General features: G+C 44.2%; 1 protein-coding gene across 4 annotated transcripts in view; it reads right to left on the reverse strand.

Annotated features, from left to right (window-relative positions):
• The window catches only part of IQCA1 (IQ motif containing with AAA domain 1), a 180,046-nt gene that overhangs the window by 39,526 nt on the left and 120,130 nt on the right, over positions 1 to 20,390 (reverse strand). For 2 of the 4 annotated variants that reach the window (XR_010129730.1, XM_055380635.1), the window contains exons 12-15: positions 19,395 to 19,459; positions 16,289 to 16,371; positions 7,397 to 7,504; positions 2,662 to 2,861 (exon numbers count right to left, since the gene is read on the reverse strand). Coding sequence is in view for 2 of the 4 variants with exons in the window: in XM_055380635.1 (XP_055236610.1) it covers positions 2,662 to 2,861; positions 7,397 to 7,504; positions 16,289 to 16,371; positions 19,395 to 19,459 (456 nt within the window). In the remaining 2 variants the exon portion in view is untranslated. Of the gene's footprint in view, positions 1 to 2,661; positions 2,862 to 7,396; positions 7,505 to 16,288; positions 16,372 to 19,394; positions 19,463 to 20,390 lie in introns of all 4 variants that reach the window. The other 2 variants (XR_010129729.1, XM_055380634.1) reach the window with 1 other exon arrangement.

The following is a 20,390-nucleotide window of genomic DNA, read 5'->3' on the forward strand; positions in this document are numbered from 1 at the left end:
AACTTTTCATAAGAAACAACGAAGACCAGAAGACAATGGAATAATGTCTTAAAAGTGCTGAAAAAAAGATCAACCCAGAATTCTAAATCCAGCAAAAATATCCTTCAAAAATGGAGGCAATGTAAAAATATTTTAAGATAAATAAAATAAAGGCCAAGAAAATTTGTTGCCAGCAGATCTTCACTAAAATAAATGCTAAAGGAAGTTCTTCAGCTGAAAGGGAAATGACACCAGGTGAAAACTTAACTTGAAAGAGACAAAGAGAGTACTAAAAATGGCAAATATATGGAGATGTATAAAAGAGTATATTTCTTCTCTCAATTTTTTAAAAAGACAAATGACCGTGAAATGCAAAAATAACATTCTATTGTGGTATATATAACATTTATAGATGTAAAATGTATAATAAGAAAATGAAGGACAGAGATAATAAATGGATTATGTTGTCACAAGATTCTCATATTTTATGTAAAATACCGTATTAATTCTACATAGACTGTGTTAAGAATGACTACAGTAATTCGTAGGCCACCACTAAAAAAGAAAATAAAAAGAGACCAAAAAGAAGGCAGGAAAAGAGAAGTTGAATGAAAGAGGAATGAAACAAATGGAGAACAAATAGCAAAATGGTAGACTGAACTCAATCATCTAAATAATTGCATACAAAAATAAACGGAGCAAATGCTCTAGTTAAATGACATATGTTGTCAGATTGAATAAGAAAGCAAAACCCAACTATGTGCTATCCATAAGAAATGCACTTTAACTATAAAGACATAGACATATTGGAAATAAAACAGCATAAAAATATACCGTATACACTCAGCATAAGAAAGCTGATGTGGCTCCGTTAGTATCAGACCAGGTAGATTTCAAGACATGGAGTATTTCCAGGACAAAAAGGGTCATTTCATAATGATAAAATAATCAACCAGGAAGGAAGACATAACAATCCTAAACGTGGATGTATCTCATAACAGTGCTTCAACATATATGAAGCAACTGACAGTACTACAGGGAGAAATACAGAAATGCATATAGTTGGGGAGCTCCTCAAAATTCTCAGAAATTTTGAAATACTAAAAAATATGAAATTAACCTAAACAATGAAATGAACCAATGAAAACAATAACCCAATGAAAGGTACAGTTGACCCTTAACACTCATTTGAACTGTGTGGGTGCATGTATACATAGATTTTCTTCCATCTCTGCCACCCTTAAGACAGCAAGGCTAACTCCTCCTCTTCTTCCTCCTTCTCCTCAGCCTCCTCAATGTGAAGAAGACAAAGATGAAGACCTCTATGATGATCCACTTCCACTTAATGAATAGTAAATAGATTTTTTCTTCTTTATGGTTTTCTTAATAACATTTTCTTTGCTCCAGCTGATTATAAGAATACAGTGTATAATACATACACCATACAAAATACGTGTTATTCAACTGTTTCTGTTATCAGGAAGGCTTCCAGTCAACAGTAGGCTATTGGTAATTAGACTTTTAGGGAGTCAAAAGCTATATGTGGATTTTCAACTGCACAGGGGATTAGCGCCCCAACCCCTGTGTTGTTCAAGCATCAACTGTAGGTAAATGACTCGAATATAAATTTCAAAAAAAAGTTGTACAATGACCATAAAGTGCATGAAAATGGTGGTTACACATTGTATACTCTACAGTTTCCTCTCTGAACTCCTTCCTTACAAGCACGAGAGAAAAGGAGATTGGGATGTCCTGAGTCGCTGCAGTGGGAGGGACCACGTGGCTAAGGGAAGAAATCCTACTGCTGTCGCTCCCTTGTTTTTTGGTGTATTAGCATGACACTAAGGAGACATTCCTGTCCGTTTATCATTCCTGTAAACTGCCTCGTTGATGAGCATCTCTCATGCTTTACAGCACCTTAGAAAGCAGATACAGAGCCAACACCTAGCCTCCAATAAGGGACAGTGTTTGCCACCATGTAGGCTTTGATACAGTAAAAGCTGGCATGGCAGTAACTGAAATGAATAGCATAAGGCTAACCTGGAGGTTCTCAACCAAGTAGAAATTAAATTTTGTAAAGCCTTGATACTAAATATAAAATATCTGTATCAAAGTTCTTTCAAACGCATTCATTTTGTGATGATAAAATGGAGACCCAGGGAAGCTAGGAGCTTAGCTAAGATCACAGAGCTGCTCGGATCCTGTGATATCAGCACGTCTTTACATTACTCTGGTTGGCTTAGGTGCCTGCAGGCTTTTCCACCACACCTGTGTGAGGAGTGCACAGAAGCACAGAAGGTGCCATACCTTGGCAACTCATGTCATGTGAGGAAGAATCCAAATAATGCAAATATCTCTACCTGATGCCAATTATTACAGTGAGGTGGGCCGAACAAAGAAATTGTGGGTTTAATTTTCAATGAGACATGAAAGCATTTCATAAGGGTTCCTGTGGCAGAGGGAGGGTGATTGGGATGGCACAGTAGGGTGCTTACGGAAAGAAAAAAGTTGTTTCTAATTGTGTGTGTTTGGCCATACGCAATAATGAAGTAATTTTCAGGAGTAGACAATGAGGAAATTTAAGAGAGTCATGCTTGTCTGCCAGTGGAAATTATCTGCAGGGTTTGAAAATGTAATTTGAAAGAGGGAGGAGAGTTGGAAACCAAGAAATGTAATCCATACCTTGAAGACTGCATGCAGCATCATTTGGAGGCCATTTTTGCCAGGGTATTTCCCAGCAATGTTAGAGGAGGACAAGTTGAAGAGGTTGGCTCCCGTTTCGGTGCAGATGGCATGGACCAGCATTTTCTTCCCTACCCCAGACGGCCCGGCTAACAGTAGCGATTTCACCAAAGGAGCTTTCTCATGCACTGCTGCAGAACCTAAAAAAGGCAGAGGCAAAGGTGCTAATGTTCTGCCAAGAAAATCAGTGGTTCTTCAACTAGGATAACTCAAGGTCAAAACTGCATCGTGTGACTCCACTTTCTGCAACAGTGATAAAGGCGTCCAAAGCATTTCAAACCAGAGACACGCCTCCATCCCAGCTGGCTCTGTGACACCTTTAATTTGTATGTCAGGGCTCGTGGTAGAGCCATAGAGTCTCTGCGGGTCCTTAATACCCTTCTTCTCCCCCTCTCCACATCAGTATTTCCCCTAAAATCATAATTTTAAAGAGCATTCCTGCAATAGCTTACCTCTGGCTTTTTTTTTTTTTTTTTGAGTGCTTTCTCTGCTTGTCGGCAGCAGCATTAAATTCTTTGAAAGCTTGGGAAGAGGAATGCGGAGACGCAGACGATAAGGTTGACTAAGTGTTTATTTCCTTGCAACCCTCTTGCCTACCATTTAGTGATTCTTGTGAGATAAAGGGAGGACGGAGATCCAGGCAGCAGTAGCCTGAACTTCTTTCTCCTGCCCTGGTTTCTAGCTGTCAGTAGCGGCAGAGTTAACCTGACACTTGATAATGAAGTGACTTGAATTACTGGAGTCATTCAGAGGTTCATGCCCTGTGTTCTCCACCACACTGTCAATTTCCTTAGTGCCCAGAAGGGGCCTCAGGTGTGGGTATTCTCCATTGCAGAGAACACAAGCAGAGCAGGTATTGGGCACAAAGCAACTAAAAAGTGAACGGGATTAAATTCTGGAAAGTGCTGTGATCAAATCATTTACTATCATGTTAGTTTGTGGTCTGTCACTTAATGGGCTCTTTTTGATACTCTGTAAATGTCAATATGATGATTATGCTTTTCTTTTTTCTTGTATAATTGAAAAGATACAGAAGATTTAAGTGATGATTAGACACCTAATTTTTATGGTCACCTACCATTCTCCACATAAACTTGGAAAATAGTTTTGAGCAAATTCTCTTTACCATGTAACTCAATGAGCATGCTTTTTTTGTGGTTAGTAGGGCCTGCAGCAATCTAATGGGATAAAGGAGAGACTCTTTTCCACAACAGGAGAGAGATGCCATTCATTTGCCCTGCGTTGGACACCTGGGTATGGAAGGCTGCTCTGTGCTAGCCCTGGCTGGAGCTAGTGTGGGCTAGTGGGAGCTAGTGGGAGCTAGTGTGGGCTAGTGGGAGCTAGTGGGAGCTAGTGGGAGCTAGTGGGAGCTAGCCCTGGCTGGAGCTAGTGTGGGGGTCCGTGGGAGCTAGTGGGAGCTAGCCCTGGCTGGAGCTAGTGTGGGGGTCCGTGGGAGCTAGTGGGAGCTAACCCTGGCTGGAGCTAGTGTGGGGGTCCGTGGGAGCTAGTGGGAGCTAGCCCTGGCTGGAGCTAGTGTGGGGGTCCGTGGGAGCTAGTGGGAGCTAGTGGAAGCTAGTGGGAGCTAGCCCTGGCTGGGAGCTAGTGTGGGGGTCCGTGGGAGTGGGGACTGTGGCGGGGAGTGACACAAACGTGGAAAAGACTCAGGATTTGCTGTGGAGAGTTCAGGCCAGGGGCGGAGCTGAACCTGAGTTGCCATAATGAGACGGGAGGCAAGCAGTGAGAAGGTCCAGGAGAGCCACAGGGAGTTCAGAGAAGAAACTGCTCCCCGCGGAGGACTCAGGCTGGACTTCCAGGAGGAGGTGGCATCTGGGCCAGCCTCTGAGGAATGGGCAGAATGGTAGCATGCGGTGAGGGGGGTGTGTGGGCAGGCTTCATGTGGGGCCGGGAAGCCAGGCTGGCACAGGGAGGGGTGAGGAGCCAGCGGTCAGGGGCCCTGAAAGGTGGTCAGGGACTGCAGGTGCCAGGGGGGTGCTGGCTGAAGCCAGGGGGCTGGGAGAGGTTTCTGGGAGCGGTGGAGGAAGGAGAGAACAGTGCTGAGGACAGAGCCTTGGGTTGGGAGGGGGCAGAAGGAGGCAGAGGAGCAAGGGCAGGTGAGTGGACCCAGGAGAGTGTGTGGCAGTGACACAGGCAGTGGCCTTCCAGAGAAAGGGGGTGGTCACCAAGGTCACCCAGAGAGGTGAAAAGGGTGGTCCAGGGAGGCCTCTTCAGCCGGGGCCTGGCTGACCTCAGGGAGGACAAAGGTGGACAGAGGGCCCAGGAGCTGACAGGACACACATGTGCCAGTGTCCACAGCTCTTCCTGCCCCTCTCGTAGAGTTACCAAGAGACACAGTATGGTTCCAGTTTTCGCACCTGAGCCCTGTTCAACTTTCCGAGAATTAAGAGATAACAAGGAGGCCAGTGTTCTCTGTCCTCAACCCAGTTTAGCCCCTTCCTAGCCCTGTGACTCCAAGGAAGTGCCTCTGCATCTTGGAACAGCTTACGAATCACTAAAAGCTGGACCACGTCCACCTGGAGGGGTCTGGCAGGAGATGAAACAGTGGACACGGTTTCTGCTCTGTGAGCATGCCCCCACCCTTCACTTCTCCCTGATCTCTACGTGGCAGTAATACCTCCAGGAGGGTGGGTGGATGCTGACCAGATACTTCCTGGACTTCCTCTTCTCTACCAAGGTGGTTTCGGAGTCTAAGCCCTAGCCCCAGGCTGCAGCCGGTGTCTCCTGGCCAAGTATGTAAGCGGCCAGGAGATGTTCTCAAGGTCCTCTGCTGAGTGGCCAGGTTTTCAGTCTGGGCAGCCGCCACCATCAAGGCGATCTAAACAACTGGAGCCCCCAAACATTCCTTTTTATGACACGATGTTATTTTAATGTATGAAATGTAAATCAGCCTCCCAAAAGCTTAACTGTGCACACAATTCATCTGCCTAACATTTCTATGCATTCCAAACACTTGGCACACATGCCCTGTCATGAGAACAAATGCCCCAGCCAGCTCTGCTCTCCGGAGGACCCCATAGCCCTTTTGGACAGTAGGTTCCTCAGTGAGAAAGGGAGGGTGTGGGTGGGGTGCTTCCTGAGGGCCCTTCTGTGGTGTGTTCAAAGCCAGCTTGGAACCACAGATACCACCTTGTATCCTTTGCAGCTGTGAAATACACCAACCTCATTAGGGAGGCGTTCCCTTCCAAACTTGTTGGCTCTTGGTTCTTTCTTTCTCTTTTATTCCCTCCCTCCCTCCCTCTCCCTCTCCCTCCCTCCCTCTCCCTCTCCCTCTCCCTCCCTCCCTCCTTCCTCCTCCTCTCTCTCTCTCTTTCTCTCTTTCTTTCGATGGAGTTTCACTCTTGTCGCCCAGGCTGGAGTGCAATGGCGTGATCCCGGGTTCCAGCAATTTTCCAGCCTCAGCCTCCTGAGTAGCTGGGATTACAGGCACCTGCCACCACACCCGGCTATTTTTTTTTTTTTTTTTTGTATTTTTAGCAGAGATGGGGTTTCACCATGTTGGCCAGGCTGCTCTCGAACTCGACCTCAGGTGATCTGCCCACACTGGCTTCCCAAAGTGCTGGGATTACATGTGTGAGCCACTGCGCCTGGCCTCTTGGTGCTTTCTGTCTTACTGCCTTCCATGATGATTCATGGAAGTGTGAGGTCTCCTCTATTTTATTTCCATTGACACCTATACATTTATTCTGTTGACCACAAATTATGTTGTCCCTCAAATATGATATATTTGTTATATATAATATAAACTATGTGCTATTATATATTATTATATAAAACATATATATTATATATATATAAATGTATATTAACCCCAAATTCCATTTACTACTTCTGACATCAATTTAGAAGAGGAATTAACTATTTCTTGCCAATAGGCATAAGTAAATTCTGAAGTCAAAGTGGAACAATAAGGGTTTGAACTACTCCCATCTCATTTTAAAGCAAATTGAAAACCCAGAAGGTGATTTCTATTTGAGAGTTGTTGTCAGAACTGAAACTCCTGGCTGGAGTTGCCATCCCTGCCCCTGGTGATTCAGGTCATACACATATCAAAGCCATAAAGAAAAAAAAAAGAAAAAAGCGAACGTGAGCCGCAGATATCTGTGTTGTGGAGAGCCCATCTTTCCTGCATCGCCTGCACACCACAGAGCTCTAGTGTGTCTGTCTGAAAAAAGTCACAATTGAACCTCATTTAGCAGTGAGAGTAGACGTCGGTGAAAACTGGCAGGGCCTTAAAGGTGATCCTTTAGATCCATGAAACACACTTGCACTGACTCCTGAAAGGCTGCCTCTGTTTAGGACCTAGCAATAGGAGCCTGTGGGTAAAAGGCAAGTGGTAGCCCTAGCCCGTTCTCTAATTTGATGAATCGTAATTGCAGGTACTTGCTTTGCCTATTATCTCCCCAGCTCATTGCCCGTATGTCCTTCAGCCCAGCACTGCTAAGCAGGCACGCAGAGAGGGTGCAGAAGTGCTCTCCCTGGTAGTACTTTGTGTGCTGGTGGGTGCACTATCAAAATGAAACTGTGCCCACTCAGAATTCTCAGTAGGAAAAGTTAAGGAGCACTGTACTTTTGATGACAAACAGGAACACACTGTCCAAACCAGCAAGCGGTGCAAGCTGCTTTGGAAAAGGCACATCCGCGCACGCCGAGTCTTTACCTAATGGCCAGATTCCGTACAATGTGATGAGCTGTCTGACATCCAGGAGGGAGGGCATGGGTTCTATGGACACCTGGCGAAGAGTAGTCCCCAGGTAGCTGTACTCACCTGCAGAGAAAAGAAACAGAGGAACAATAAATGGAAAACAGCACTGGTCTGAGCTGCATAATTTTGGCATCTGCAAAATGATCGGAGAATACAAATTGAACATTTCAGAGCAAAGAGAATCCTATTAGGGGAGTCATTATGAAGAACACATCTTTTCTCAGATAAAGGTTTGAAGAAAAGCTATCCAGGCAAGAAAGCCCTGCTCTACTAGCTAGAGTAAACTGGGAATGATGTTGACTATTATATTAACCTCCTAATACTTTCTAAAACAACATTTGAATATAGAGTTATGTGAAATGGGACAAAGTGCTAAAAAGAAGGACACACAAAAAAGGCTGAAATATAGGGGGCTCTGCTTTATTTACATTCCAATAGATTATGTACAACATTTGTGCAAACTTTAAAAATAAGTTATTTAAGATCGATGTAGAATTTGTATTGGAGCAGTGTAAATCTGAGTGTAAAATGTAGTCATTTGAGAGGAAGGGTATGAGTCTAATTTAGGATAAATAGAAACATCTCCTTTTGAGGGTAATATTCATTTACATTTTTATCATTTTTAAGAGATTACCAAAGGAATAATGCAGAAATAAATCTTTACAGGTTTAATTAGAAGATATCAAAGGGCTTAATTGTAACTAGTCATAAATCTGAAGTGTTATTTTCTCACTAATTTAGATAAGGTCACCAAGAAAATTAGTTTGGCTGTCTCCATTTGTCATGAGGACGGACCTTTATAGGTTCATATGATTCTCTCTTGATTTGTATCTGAATCTGGAGTAAAAATATTCAATGAACGAATCACCATGTCTGGATTTTTTCCCTGATGCTTTCTTCCTATAGCGAGTCCTGGTCCTGCAGAGCTTCGGATGCTACATGTGTACGGCAAGTACAATACGCACATTTATGTGTGTAGGAAACACTGAAAATATCCCAAGCTTTTAAGCATTTTCAAATGCTAAGAAAATCAGAGTTAAAATTCAGACAGTGACCGCTGTTTTGTTGTGGGGCAGGGGGCAGCCTTTCAGAGCCTCCACATGAACAAAACGTCCTTGGCAAGGACAATGGGTATTGGTTGGGAGAATGAGTGATAATGAAAGCATCTATTATGGCTTCAGATACCACACTTTTTAATGAGCAGGTAATAAATAGAAGAGTGGTTAATTTAGCCTCCACTAGAATAGAAAGAGATCCTGTAACAACCGTTAGATCCAGCACTCATTGCCAGTAAACATGACATTCAAGGTGACAGGAAAGTGACCCCAATTTTCCTGCTTATCTAAACCCGTATTAATCTCCAGACGCACCATATTTTCTAGAACATAACAGATTTTGTTTAAACAAATTATATTCAGCTGAATTAGTGGGTGTTGGTTCTAACAGAGGCAAGGACACAAGTAGCCCGGGCTGCCTGCCGAGTTCTGAGACTCGCACTGAAAGCTCATTCCTGTGTTTGTGGTGGCTCCGCGCAGAAGCCATGCCCCTTCCCATCCGTGCATTCGGAGCTTGGAAAGTCCAGGATTCCCGGCACAGACATCGGATCTTCCACAGGGGAGGGAAGAAGAAAGTGGCAGACGAAAAGGCATTTGGGATAGAGGGCGTGAAAATGCCAGGAAACCCAGATCAAGAGGGCAGAAAACCAAACGGGCTGCGTGACAGGTGGAATCGAATCCCCTTGCAATTCTAAGTGGAAGTCCTAATCCCCAGCGTCTCAGAACGCCACCTTATTTGGAAATAGGGTTGTTGCAGATAGATTTCATTAAGATGAGGTCATTAGAGTGGACCCTAAATCCAACAGGACTCGTGTCCTTATATAAAAGGAGAAATTTGGACACAGAGACAGACATGCACAGAGGCAGAGCACCACGTGACGATAAAAGCAGAGAGGGAGGTGATGGTTTTACACCAAGCATCACCGAAGATCGCCAGCCACACGCCAGGGGCAGCTGAATGCCATGCAGGTGCAGCCTGGGGTGCTCCATCCAGCCACTTGCTTAATGTTTACAGCGATTTAGTGAGGCATTTGCTGTAATTACCTCATCCCATAGTAGTGGAAACTGAGGCACAGAAAGAGTAAGTAAAGGCCTGGCATCTTGGAGGGAGGCAGCCTCAGAAGGATGAGAAGAAGGAGAGATTCCTTGAGCCTGGGAGGAGAGACTGGTCAGTGGTCCCTGAGCAGCGGGCATCCAGCCCCAGGCCCTGGAGGTCTGGGGGGCCTTCATGGGCACCGGTCCCCAGAATATCTCTGCAGCACCCTGGTGCTACCTGGGAACTGGGGGCCTTGAGGATACCTAGGGCAGGGGTGGGGACTGGCAAGAAGGACTGAGTTTAAATCACCTTGGTAGTATAGGGGTTGTGAAGCCAAATTAAGGTGATATAAAGAAAATAAGGAACTTGCTATTTCTTGCACACCTGAGATTGTGGCAGGTGCTTGCTGCTGGGCACAGGGCCAGTTCTGGAGCAGGGTGGCCATGCAGGGGTGCAGCAAGCAGTGGGGTGGGTGGTGGGGGTGGGCTGGTGGGAGCCGAGGGCTGGGCCTGGAGGAAGGGGTCGTCCCCAGCTCTGCAGTGCAGGCTTTGCATCCTCTGGCTCTGTTCCTCCCCTTGTCTCCTGTAGCTCTTATCTGCTGTGATTCTAATGACTGTTGAGATTCTAATGACTGTTGGGAGTTCAGCGGTGTTGAGGACAGAGTGGGATTACAAATCTCAAGACTAAAAAAAGCAACTTCGTGTCCAGCGGCTGAGCACGCTGGATCTGTGTAGAGCATTCCTGGCCTGGTGGAGACATCCATCCGGGCAACCACGTTCTGCGTCCGGGGATCCCTGCTCCTGCCCTGCCTGGATGAAGGGCTGGGGAGGAACAGCCCACATCCACCCTCTCTCATCTTCTAGAAGCAGGAGAAATAAACGGCTCTGGGCACTCAGGCTTTGCAGTGCTGGCCTCTGGAGCAACGGAATAGGCAACAGAGGAACCCTCTGGGCCATGCCTCTGTTGTCAAGGTGTTAAAAAGGAACCAAGACAATAAATTCAAAACCAGGGAACCCAAGGGTGAGTGAGGGTGCCTGGGTCCTCATCTCGTTAATGCTCTTCTTAGACAAGATGACGAGGCATGACTTATCTGGGTGCTGAGAGCAGTGTGCTTTCCAGAGGCAGGGGGGCATTCCCAAGCCCCCTGAGTTTATGTGATCAGGAAGAAGCTCCCAGCTGTGCAAGAGCCCAGTCCCCCTAAGGTAGGAAGTCTGCAATGCCGTGTTGTCAGCGCACACCGCTCTTATGCATTGCACTCTCTCTCCTGAAGCCCTCACCTTGTCCTGGTTTTATGGGTATATAGAGAATGCTCACTACCAATCCTCGTGCCAAGGTGTCTCACATCATTTTTGATTGTCAGTAGGTCATTCTTAGCAGATTCTTCAGGAAGGGCTCAGGGGGAAAACTGCTGAGTTCTTTCATGTTTATCAGTTTGTGTCCTATGTACTTGAAAATAAACTTGGCTGGGTACAAAATCCTAGGATCCTGCTTCCTTTCCCTGAGCATCTTATGTATGTCACTCCATTTACTTCTGGTGTAAAGCATTGCTGTGGAAAAGTCTGAGGGTAATCTAATTTTCTTTCCTTTCCAAGTCATATGATCTCTTTTACACAGATACCCAAAGGCACTTTTATTAGAATGTTCTTCTTGATCAATCTGAGTCAATATTCTCAGATAGACAGTGTGGTCTTTCGTTATGTGGTTTTAATGTTTTTTAAACATTTAAACCCTTTTCCCGTTTGCCCTGAGAATACTTGCCAGAGGTGCTTTCGACCGCAGCATCTACCCCAAGATAACGTTGCCACGAAATATCTCGTTTTTATTATTATTTTTGCATAGCTCTAGTATACTGACTTCAGAAACAAAAGACATCATTCTATTTATAGCATTCTGTTTTCACTAGTGGTATTTCCATTTAGGAAATATAGTAATTCTTGATTGCCAAAAAATATCAAATCCTAGGAAACGTAGCATTCCTATGCATGATCTTGACATCGTTTTCCAGTGATTGTTGGCTGAAGATTCATTTGATGAATCTGATTTTTTCTGAAATAGACAATTCTGATGATTCAGAAGATTCTGATATTAGTTCTGTTTAGAAATAACTCCAAGAACAGTTTTTGTATTTTATTTTCACATTGAAAATCAGTCAGATTTGCTTCAGCCTCAAAGAACATGTTTACTTAAAGTTAAATGATCATTAGCAGAGAGCTGCACTTTTTTTTCTAAACAGGAAAAGTCCTAAGAAATTTTCATGAATTAAAATTATATATATTTATAAAATTAAAATTTGAGACAAGGTCCTGCTCTTTCACCCAGGCTGGAATGCAGTGGTGTGATCTTGACTCACTGCAACCTCGAATTCCTAGGCTCAAGCGCTCCTCCTGCCTCAGCCTGCTAAGTAGCTGGGACTACAGGTGTGTCACCATGCCTAGCTACTTTTTATTTTTTATTTCGTAGAAAAAGGGTCTTGCTATGTTGCTAGGCTGATCTCAAATACTTGGTCTCAAGAGATCCTCCTGCCTCCGCCTCCCAGAGTGCTGAGATTACAGGTGTGAGCCACTGTGGCTGGCCAAAATTCTTTGCATTTTTTCTGTTCCTTTGCTTTGATTTTCTTCTTTAGGGACTTGTATTATCTGTATGTTGGATTTTCTTTGTCTGTCATCAATATTTGATATGCTCTTTGAATTCTTTTAATATCCTTAATTTCTAATTTTACTTTAAAAATTTGTCTTTTTGCCTTTTATTTCTAAAGCATTACCATTTTTATTTGCTCTTGTATTCATTATAATTTATTTTTTTCTAAAACATTTTCCCCTTTATATTTATTGAGATGTGTCACCTCATTTCTGGGTTTTACTCATTCTATTTTATGCTGTTCTCACACGTCTTCTATAATTCTTTAATGTATATTAACTTTTTTCTTTTTGCGATGGACCCCCAGGCTGGAGTGCATTGGTACAATCTTGGCTCATGCAACCTCCCTGGCTTCAAGCGATTCTCCTGCCTCAACCTCCTGAGTAGCTGGGATTACAGGTGTGTGCCATCACACCTGGCTAACTTTTGTGATTTTTGCAGAGATGATGTTCCTCCATGTTGGCCAGGCTGGTCTGGAACTCCTGACCTCCAATGATCCGCCCACCTCAGTCTCCCAAAGTGCTGGAACTACAGGCATGAACCACCGCGCTTGACCTCTTACTGTATATTAACCTGTTTTGAAATAGGTTTCAGTATAGACCTGCTTTGTGGAGATGTCTTTTTGGGAAGTTAATGTTTTCTTATTCTTTTTTTCTTATGATAATTTTGCATGGGCGTTGACCTTGAACTTTTCCATTGCTCAAATTTATATGAGTGAATAGTCCAATACTTTTAGAAGGAAGTGTGGCACAGGATAGCTTTTCCAGTTTCACAGAGCTCCCTCCTCTGTCGTCTTTATAGATGTTAAAAATGCGGTGGTTTGCTTTCTGAGATGTTCTGGCTCTGGTCCCCTCCCCTAATTTCTTCTGGGCCTTCTCTATGCTTCATCTTTACTTTTCCCATCCTGCTCAATTTTGATTTAACTCCCAAGAGTTTCTTTGTAGTATGGGCCCTGTGGAGGAAGGCACTGGGGTGGGTCACCGCCCCAGCCCCTTCACACTTTCTTATTCCGGTCCTTTACACCCATCTGCTATTGAGGTGGGCCAAACTCCTCCTAGTTTCAGCTTTGATTCTTACCTGGCCCACTGCACATTACCTGGCCCATTGCTCTCTGGTTATTTTGGGGTCTCCTGTTCTCAGGTCCTTTGGTGTCCCTAAAGCTTGTACTTTGGGGCTCAATGGGGAAAATTTGTCATTTAGTTTTGGTGCAAGTGTTGCCTGGGGGGTTTTGGTCTTGTTTTCTAGTTGCTCTATTTTACTATGTGGGGATTTGGGAAGATACACTGCCATCTTTCAAGCTAAGGACCTTAACTGGGAAAAAATGAAAATATGGACAAGGGAAAAAATGAAAATATGGACAAGGTCAAAGTGTGCCAGATTTTGGTGGGTATTTGACTACTTTGGTTAGATTGAGTCATTTTCACTTAGAGTCTGTATGAATTTGTTCTTGAATTGCTATAAAGAAATACCCAAGACTGGGTAATTTATAAATAAAAGAGGTTTAATTGGCTCACGGTTCCGCAGGTTATGCAGGAAGCATGATGCTGGCATCTGCTCAGCTTCTGGGGAGGCCTCAGGAAACTTACAATCATGACACAAGGCAAAGGCGGAGCAAGATGTCTCACATTGTGAGAACGAAAGCAAGAGAGAGGAAAGGGGGAGATGCTACACACTTTTATTTTTATGTTTTCATTTTTATCATTATTATTTTTTGAGATGGTGTTTCGCTCTTGTTGCCCAGGCTGGAGTGCAATGGCGTGATCTTGGCTCACTGCAACCTCCACCTCCCGGGTTCAAGCGATTCTCCTGCCTCAGCCTCCTGAGTAACTGGGATTACAGGCGTGTGCCACCACGCCTGGCTAATTTTTTTTTTTTTTTTTTTTTTTTTTTTAGTAGAGATGGGGTTTCTCCATGTTGGCCAGGCTGGTCTCAAACTCTTGACCTCAGGTGATCCGTCCACCTTGGCCTCCCAAAGTGCTGGGATTACAGGCGTGAGCCACCGTGTCCAGCCTGCTACACACTTTTAAATGACCAGATCTCGTGAGAACTCACTACCATGAGGAAAGTCCCAAGGAGGATGGTACTAAACCGTTCATGAGAAACTGCCCCCATGATCCGCTCACCTCCCACAAGGCCCCGTCTCCAGTACTGGGGATTATAATTCTACATGAGGTTTGGTGGGCACACAGATCTAAACCACATCAAAGTCACTCTTAAACGGCTGACTCCACCCACTTTGATCTTAGGCATCTTAAAGATGCTTCCTGGAAATTGACAGATCATTGAAAAAGTTCAGAAGGGATGAGAAATTAATAATTAGTTGAGAAGTCAGTCCGCACATAGGTAATGAGAATCTACCACGTGCCAGGCACTGTACTCGGCACTAGGATCTTTTGTTCAGAAATCCAAACCATAAATAAGAGACAGTTCTGTTAAAAACAGCCATTTTAAAATATTAACAGAATTAACAAAACAGAATCAAGATACAGGAGAAAATTCTCCAGCACTTGAAGAAGAAACACAGAAAGTAAAATAAATAGAAACCCAAAACATATCTTAATAAATAGTCCGGCAAAATTCTTATGTTATTAGGAAATGTGAGGGCTCCTTTAAGCCCTCAAGAAGAAAACAAGGCTGTCTTGCAAAGGGATTAAAATAACCACCCTTTGATCAAAGGAGAATGCTGGCCTTCTTGCCCTCACAGACCAAAACTGGGTCAATGTAAATATCAGGATGGATAATGATAGGGACAGACGATAATACATTGAATAAAAAAAGAATCCATGTGTCTACACTGATAATGCAATTTTAAAAGATTCCACACTTCCTCACAGAAGAATGATATCTATTCAATGTAGAAGAAATGATAGAAAGAGAAAAATCTCCACTTTTACAACTGCTACAGCAATAACTGAAGGAGATACAAAATCATCAGTGGGTGCTAAAACGCTGCCTGAGAGGCTGCTGGGAACAGAATCTCCACAGCCTCAAAATATCACCCCTTGGATTGATTGTTCATTAATTATAAAGGGAAAGATGATGCTTTACTGTGGAGAAATCCCGGGAACAGCACCTAAGCCACAGGATTAAACCTAACCTCACCACTGATGGGACAAAGTGGCATTAAGTGCCCCCAGTGGTAAACACTGACAGGGAGACACCATCGTTTTCCTGTCAAAATGTTTAACCTGAATCGAATAATGAGAAAACCATGACGCACATTCAACTGAGAGACAGTCTGTGCACAGCTCAGACTCTTCAAAAATGTCAGTGTTGTGAAAGATGGCGGAAGGCTGGGAAACTGTTTCTGACGGAAGGAATTACGGGAGACGGAAGAGACACAACAATCACTCGCACCATCCTTGGCTGGATTTTGGATGGAGAAAGACAAGTATTTATACAGTACATTATCAGGACAATTGGGAAAGCTGATGGTTCACTGTATATTAGGTAACAGTATTGCATTTGATTTTCTGAGTGATTTTCCTTCTGTGGTTATGTAGGAGAATGTTGTCATTCATTGGGGGTAATTTCTTCATAAAAGTAAAACTAATAACTGCATTACGGTAGTACAGTTATGAGGAATTTTAAGCTTTAAGTGTGTTTTCAGGTCATCATGGTGTTTTTTAAAAATTTAGAGAAAACCATTAGGTGAGGCTGTGATAACAAATGTCCCCACCTCATTCCTCCCCAATATTTGTGTCTCTATTGGAAGGTATCTTTTGGAAAGAATTCCTCCAGTAAGGATTCTGTTGTGGAGGCCTTAGGTGCTGCCCCAGGTGCATTTTTTACAAGTGAAATCATTAACAATTCCCCGTTTCCTTAAATCAGATTATGCCAGAAAGAATGCACCAAGGAACCTTGCTAGTAGGTTAAAAACCTGCTTCCATTACGTTAGGGGAGAGAGCTGCAACCATTTTATTAAGAGAATCTGTTAGTCCACAGCATCCTCTTAGGTTATTTGAATCAATTCAATCCAACAAACATTTACCAGGAGCCACCATCGGCCAGGTTTTGGCTTGAACAAAAATGTAAATAAAACATATTTCCGGCTGCTGGGATTTCAAAACACAAGAGGTGACACGTGACACATACATGTACTATTCTCTGTGTACTCACCAATGTAATCAGAGAGGTTGACTTTCAGAGCCTGGATCAGTAATCCTTCTTCCACCAGTTCCTTATACAGAGACTCAATGGTCCTGGGGAGAAAGCAGAGTGTCTGTTCCAGAGGCACACACACAGAAATCGGCGGTATTTCTGTTAATGATCACATACGCGGAGAACTTAAACCAGATCTATTTCAAAGTACATTTGTTCATATGCAAATAAAAGGATTTTTGAAGTGTTTCTACAATTTGGGGATAAATTAGGCTTTTTAAAAACAATACTTTCACTCATCCATGTGTGTATCTGATGTTTCCCATTAATAAGAATGATATCTTTGGGCGTCTGGGACCAGCTATAACTCCTGCAGTCTGCCCTTCCATCAGTCTTCATGATGGCACAAATATGAATTAGAAATTACCCAATAATAGTAATGCAATGGACCTATAATTATATATTCGGCTAGCATCTGCAAGCTGTAGTACATCATTAATCCTTTGTGAAATTTATGTTTCCTTTTAACCCAATTGCACAATTGTTTGAAAGAAACATCTACAAAGAACAAAGACTTATGCTGAAGATAATTCTTATATGGAAGATAAAAGGTCTAAAGCAATGAGGGTGATTTTTTAGGAGGGTGTTATACTTTACAGAGTGTTTACAGATGTCAAAACCACTTCTCTACAAGGACCTTGAGCATATAGCCAGCACATTGGTAATTTATACTAATTGAGAAAAAAATGGACTTAGTATGCCACATAACGGATGAAACTCCCAATGATACTTGCTGGGGTTTGGCTTGCAGAAATTAGATAGGTTAAACTCAAATATTATTCAGTATAATCCTTCGAGATGTTTTGTCTTTTCCTCTTCTTTATTCTTCCATCCTACTCTGGTCTTTCTTTAAGTTGAGAATTGTAAATACAACTTTATTTAGACAGTTCTTCTGACTGTCCTGTGATCCAAGTTAGTGTGATTAAAAGATACCCAAGAATATCAGTTAGACCCAAGCCAAATACTATTCGGGGAAATGTTAATCCAATGACCCCAGTCTTTGGATGACTGGAGTTGTATTGCATCAAACATTTAAAGTAGTATGCCCTCTGCTGAAAGTTAAGAAATATTTAATTTAGTGGAATTTGGGATAGCAATATTTGACCCATATATATCAAGGAAGTATCAACTGTAGTGTTTTAACTTGAATACTTATTTAATATAAACAATATATGCATAAAATATTAACATAAATTTGAAGAAGATTCTCTAACAATCGAACAAATGATATTAAGAAGGTCTGAGGCTAGGCGTGATGGCTCACACCTGTAATCCTAGCACTTTGGGAGGCTAGGGTGGGCGGATCATTTGAAGTCAGGAGTTCAAGCCAGGCTGGCCAACATGGTGAAACCCCATCTCTACTAAAAATACAAAAAAATTAGCTGGGCCTGGTGGTGGGCAACTGTAATCCCAGCTACTCAGGAGGCTGAGGCAGCAGAATCGCTTGAACACCAGAGGCACAGGTTGCAGTGAGCTGAGATGGCGCAAGTTCTCTCCAGCCTGGGCGATACAGCGAGACTCTGTCTCCAAAAAAAAAAAAAAAAGCTAGTAGAAGACACCGTGGCACAGTGTGTGAGCATGGGCTGCACCCTCCTCAAGGGATGGGACTCCGAGGCCCCTCTGCCCCCCAAATCTGCCCCAGGAGGTGCTGGTGTTTACGCATGGACAGATGTGTGCCTCCCCACGAACTGGGGCACCTGAGACTCAAAACGCTGACCAGCTGCTTCTTCGGCAGCAGTCAGCCACAGCATCTCGACCTGGAACTGCTTCTCAAACAATGCAGCCTTGAGTGGAGAAACCTGCAGCCCCTCCCCCTATGGATGGCCCGTGACAGCCATTTCTCTAGAGAGCAGAAACCCACACTCCCCCGACTGTGTTTCCAGGGGCTGCTTGCCAGGGCCGCGGCAGTGTTCTGGCCTCCCTGGAGGCCACAGATGCCCAGTGCCCTTCTGGGTGCTCTGCCCTCCTCTTCCCCCGCAGAGAGCTCTAGGCAGGGCTTTTTCCCTCACAGAGCTTCCCTCCAACAGAGTTTGGGGAGAGTAATGCTGGGACACAGGGAGAAGCAGGAACCCCCAAACAGGGTAGCGACAGGACTAAGGGAAGGGGAGGGAACCCCCAAACAGAAGAGTGACAGGACCAAGGGGAGGGAACCCCCAAACAGAAGAGTGACAGGACCAAGGGAGAGGGGAGGGAACCCCCAAACAGGGGAGTGACGAGACCAAGGGAGAAGGGAGGGAACCCCCAAACAGAAGAGTGACAGGACCAAGGGAGAGGGGAGGGAACCCCCAAACAGGGGAGCGACAGGACCAAGGGAGAGGGGAGGGAACCCCCAAACAGGGGAGCGACAGGACCAAGGGAGAGGGGAGGGAACCCCCAAACAGGGGAGCGACAGGACCAAGGGAGAGGGGAGGGAACCCCCAACAGTGGAGCGACAGGTGTTGACCCATTAATAAGACCCATGGGAAGAAAAATATACATTCAAAATTACTTCCCACATTATTAGGGATTTTAATTAAATTCCTTGATAATATTTGAAAACCTAGGTACTATTTATTTTCAGTGTTAAAGTACTTTCAGGCCACTTCAAGTTAAAAATGAACACTTGAATTCATTCGTCCTGCACTGAAGCTGGGCCCATGAAGCTCTGAGAAAGGACACAGCCCTTCCTGAGATTGGGCCTCACTGCTCTCATTCCTTCCGCGGCAGGAGCAACGGCCTCAGCAGAGGCGCTCGGGCAGATTCCTGTCCTGTGAGAACTCAGAGTCTCCGTATTTCCTCAAATGCTTCACCAGGGTGTTATTTCTTAAACAAAAAAATTCCATGAATTTTAAAACTTAAAAAAATCTTATGACGTCAGAAGCCATGGGGGTCCAGGTTTGCCTTCTGGGCCACCCAGGCATCTTTCCAGTCTGGGATTTGTAGGGACTTAGAGGTGGCTCCCACCACTCCGGGACTGTGGAGGATGAAGAGGGCGTGGCATCACAGAGGGGGCGCACTCGGGGTTCCCTGTGCTGTTCTCTGGGGCTTCTCACGTGCATCACAACACAACGAGTCCATTCCTCACCTGTCAGCTGTCAGATCTTTATCCTTCTTTGCCTTTTTCTCTTTCTTTTTGCCTTTCTTTCCTTTCTTCTTTGGAAAAAAAGGAAATAACCAACAATTTAGTCAAAACAAGCAAGCAAATAAGTCCTAGAAATTAGCTAAGCACGTTGTTTTCTGGGGGTGGTGGGAGGTGGAAAGTTAATTGTGGTGGCGTGAACACAGAGCTGCCGTGTTTTCATGAACGTAGGGACTGGCCTGGAAAATCCCAAGTTGCTCATGTGGTGTGTCCTTGTGTGGACAGACGTGAGGTCCCCACTGTGGAACTTGCACAGGGCCAAATTCCAAACAGGGAAGAGCATTCTGACTTTCTGGGCTCTGGCTTGGTGTCCCACAAAGGATGAGAGTGCCGTGTGCACATACAGAGTCAAGCTGTGCTCACCTTTGGTGCCTGATATAAGCTGAATGCTTGCGTTCCCCCAAAATTCATGAGTTGAAACCTACCCCCAAGGTGCTGGTATTAAGAGATGGGGCCTTTGGGAGGCAATTAGGTCACAAGGGTTCCACTCTCATGGAGAGGTCTGAGGGAGCCTGTTCACCCGTTCCACCATATGAAGACACAGCTAGGAAGAACCATCTTTGAAGTGGATAATGAGGCCTCACCAGACACAAAATCACCAGACATCGAGTCTGCTGGTGTCTTGATCTTGGACTTCCCAGCTCCCAGAACTATGAGCTATTAATTTCTGTTGTTTATAAATTACTCAGCCTAAGAACGTTGTTATAGCAGTCCGAACAGACTAAGGCAGTACCCAATTGCCTTTCTCTGTTAGCATCTAGCCCTAAATCTGGAGCCCTCAGGGCCAGGCAACAGTCTACCTCTAGTTCCTAAAGGGCTTTGCACTCAGGTACTTGTGACAGCCTAGAGAGACATGCTTCAAATGTACTTATTTCATGTGCTTATTTGCCATCTGTACATCCTCTTCAGTGTGATGTCTCTTTATGTCTTTCACTCGTTTTC

Source organism: Gorilla gorilla, chromosome 11 (genome assembly GCF_029281585.2).
Source record: "Gorilla gorilla gorilla isolate KB3781 chromosome 11, NHGRI_mGorGor1-v2.1_pri, whole genome shotgun sequence".
NCBI lineage: Eukaryota > Metazoa > Chordata > Mammalia > Primates > Hominidae > Gorilla > Gorilla gorilla.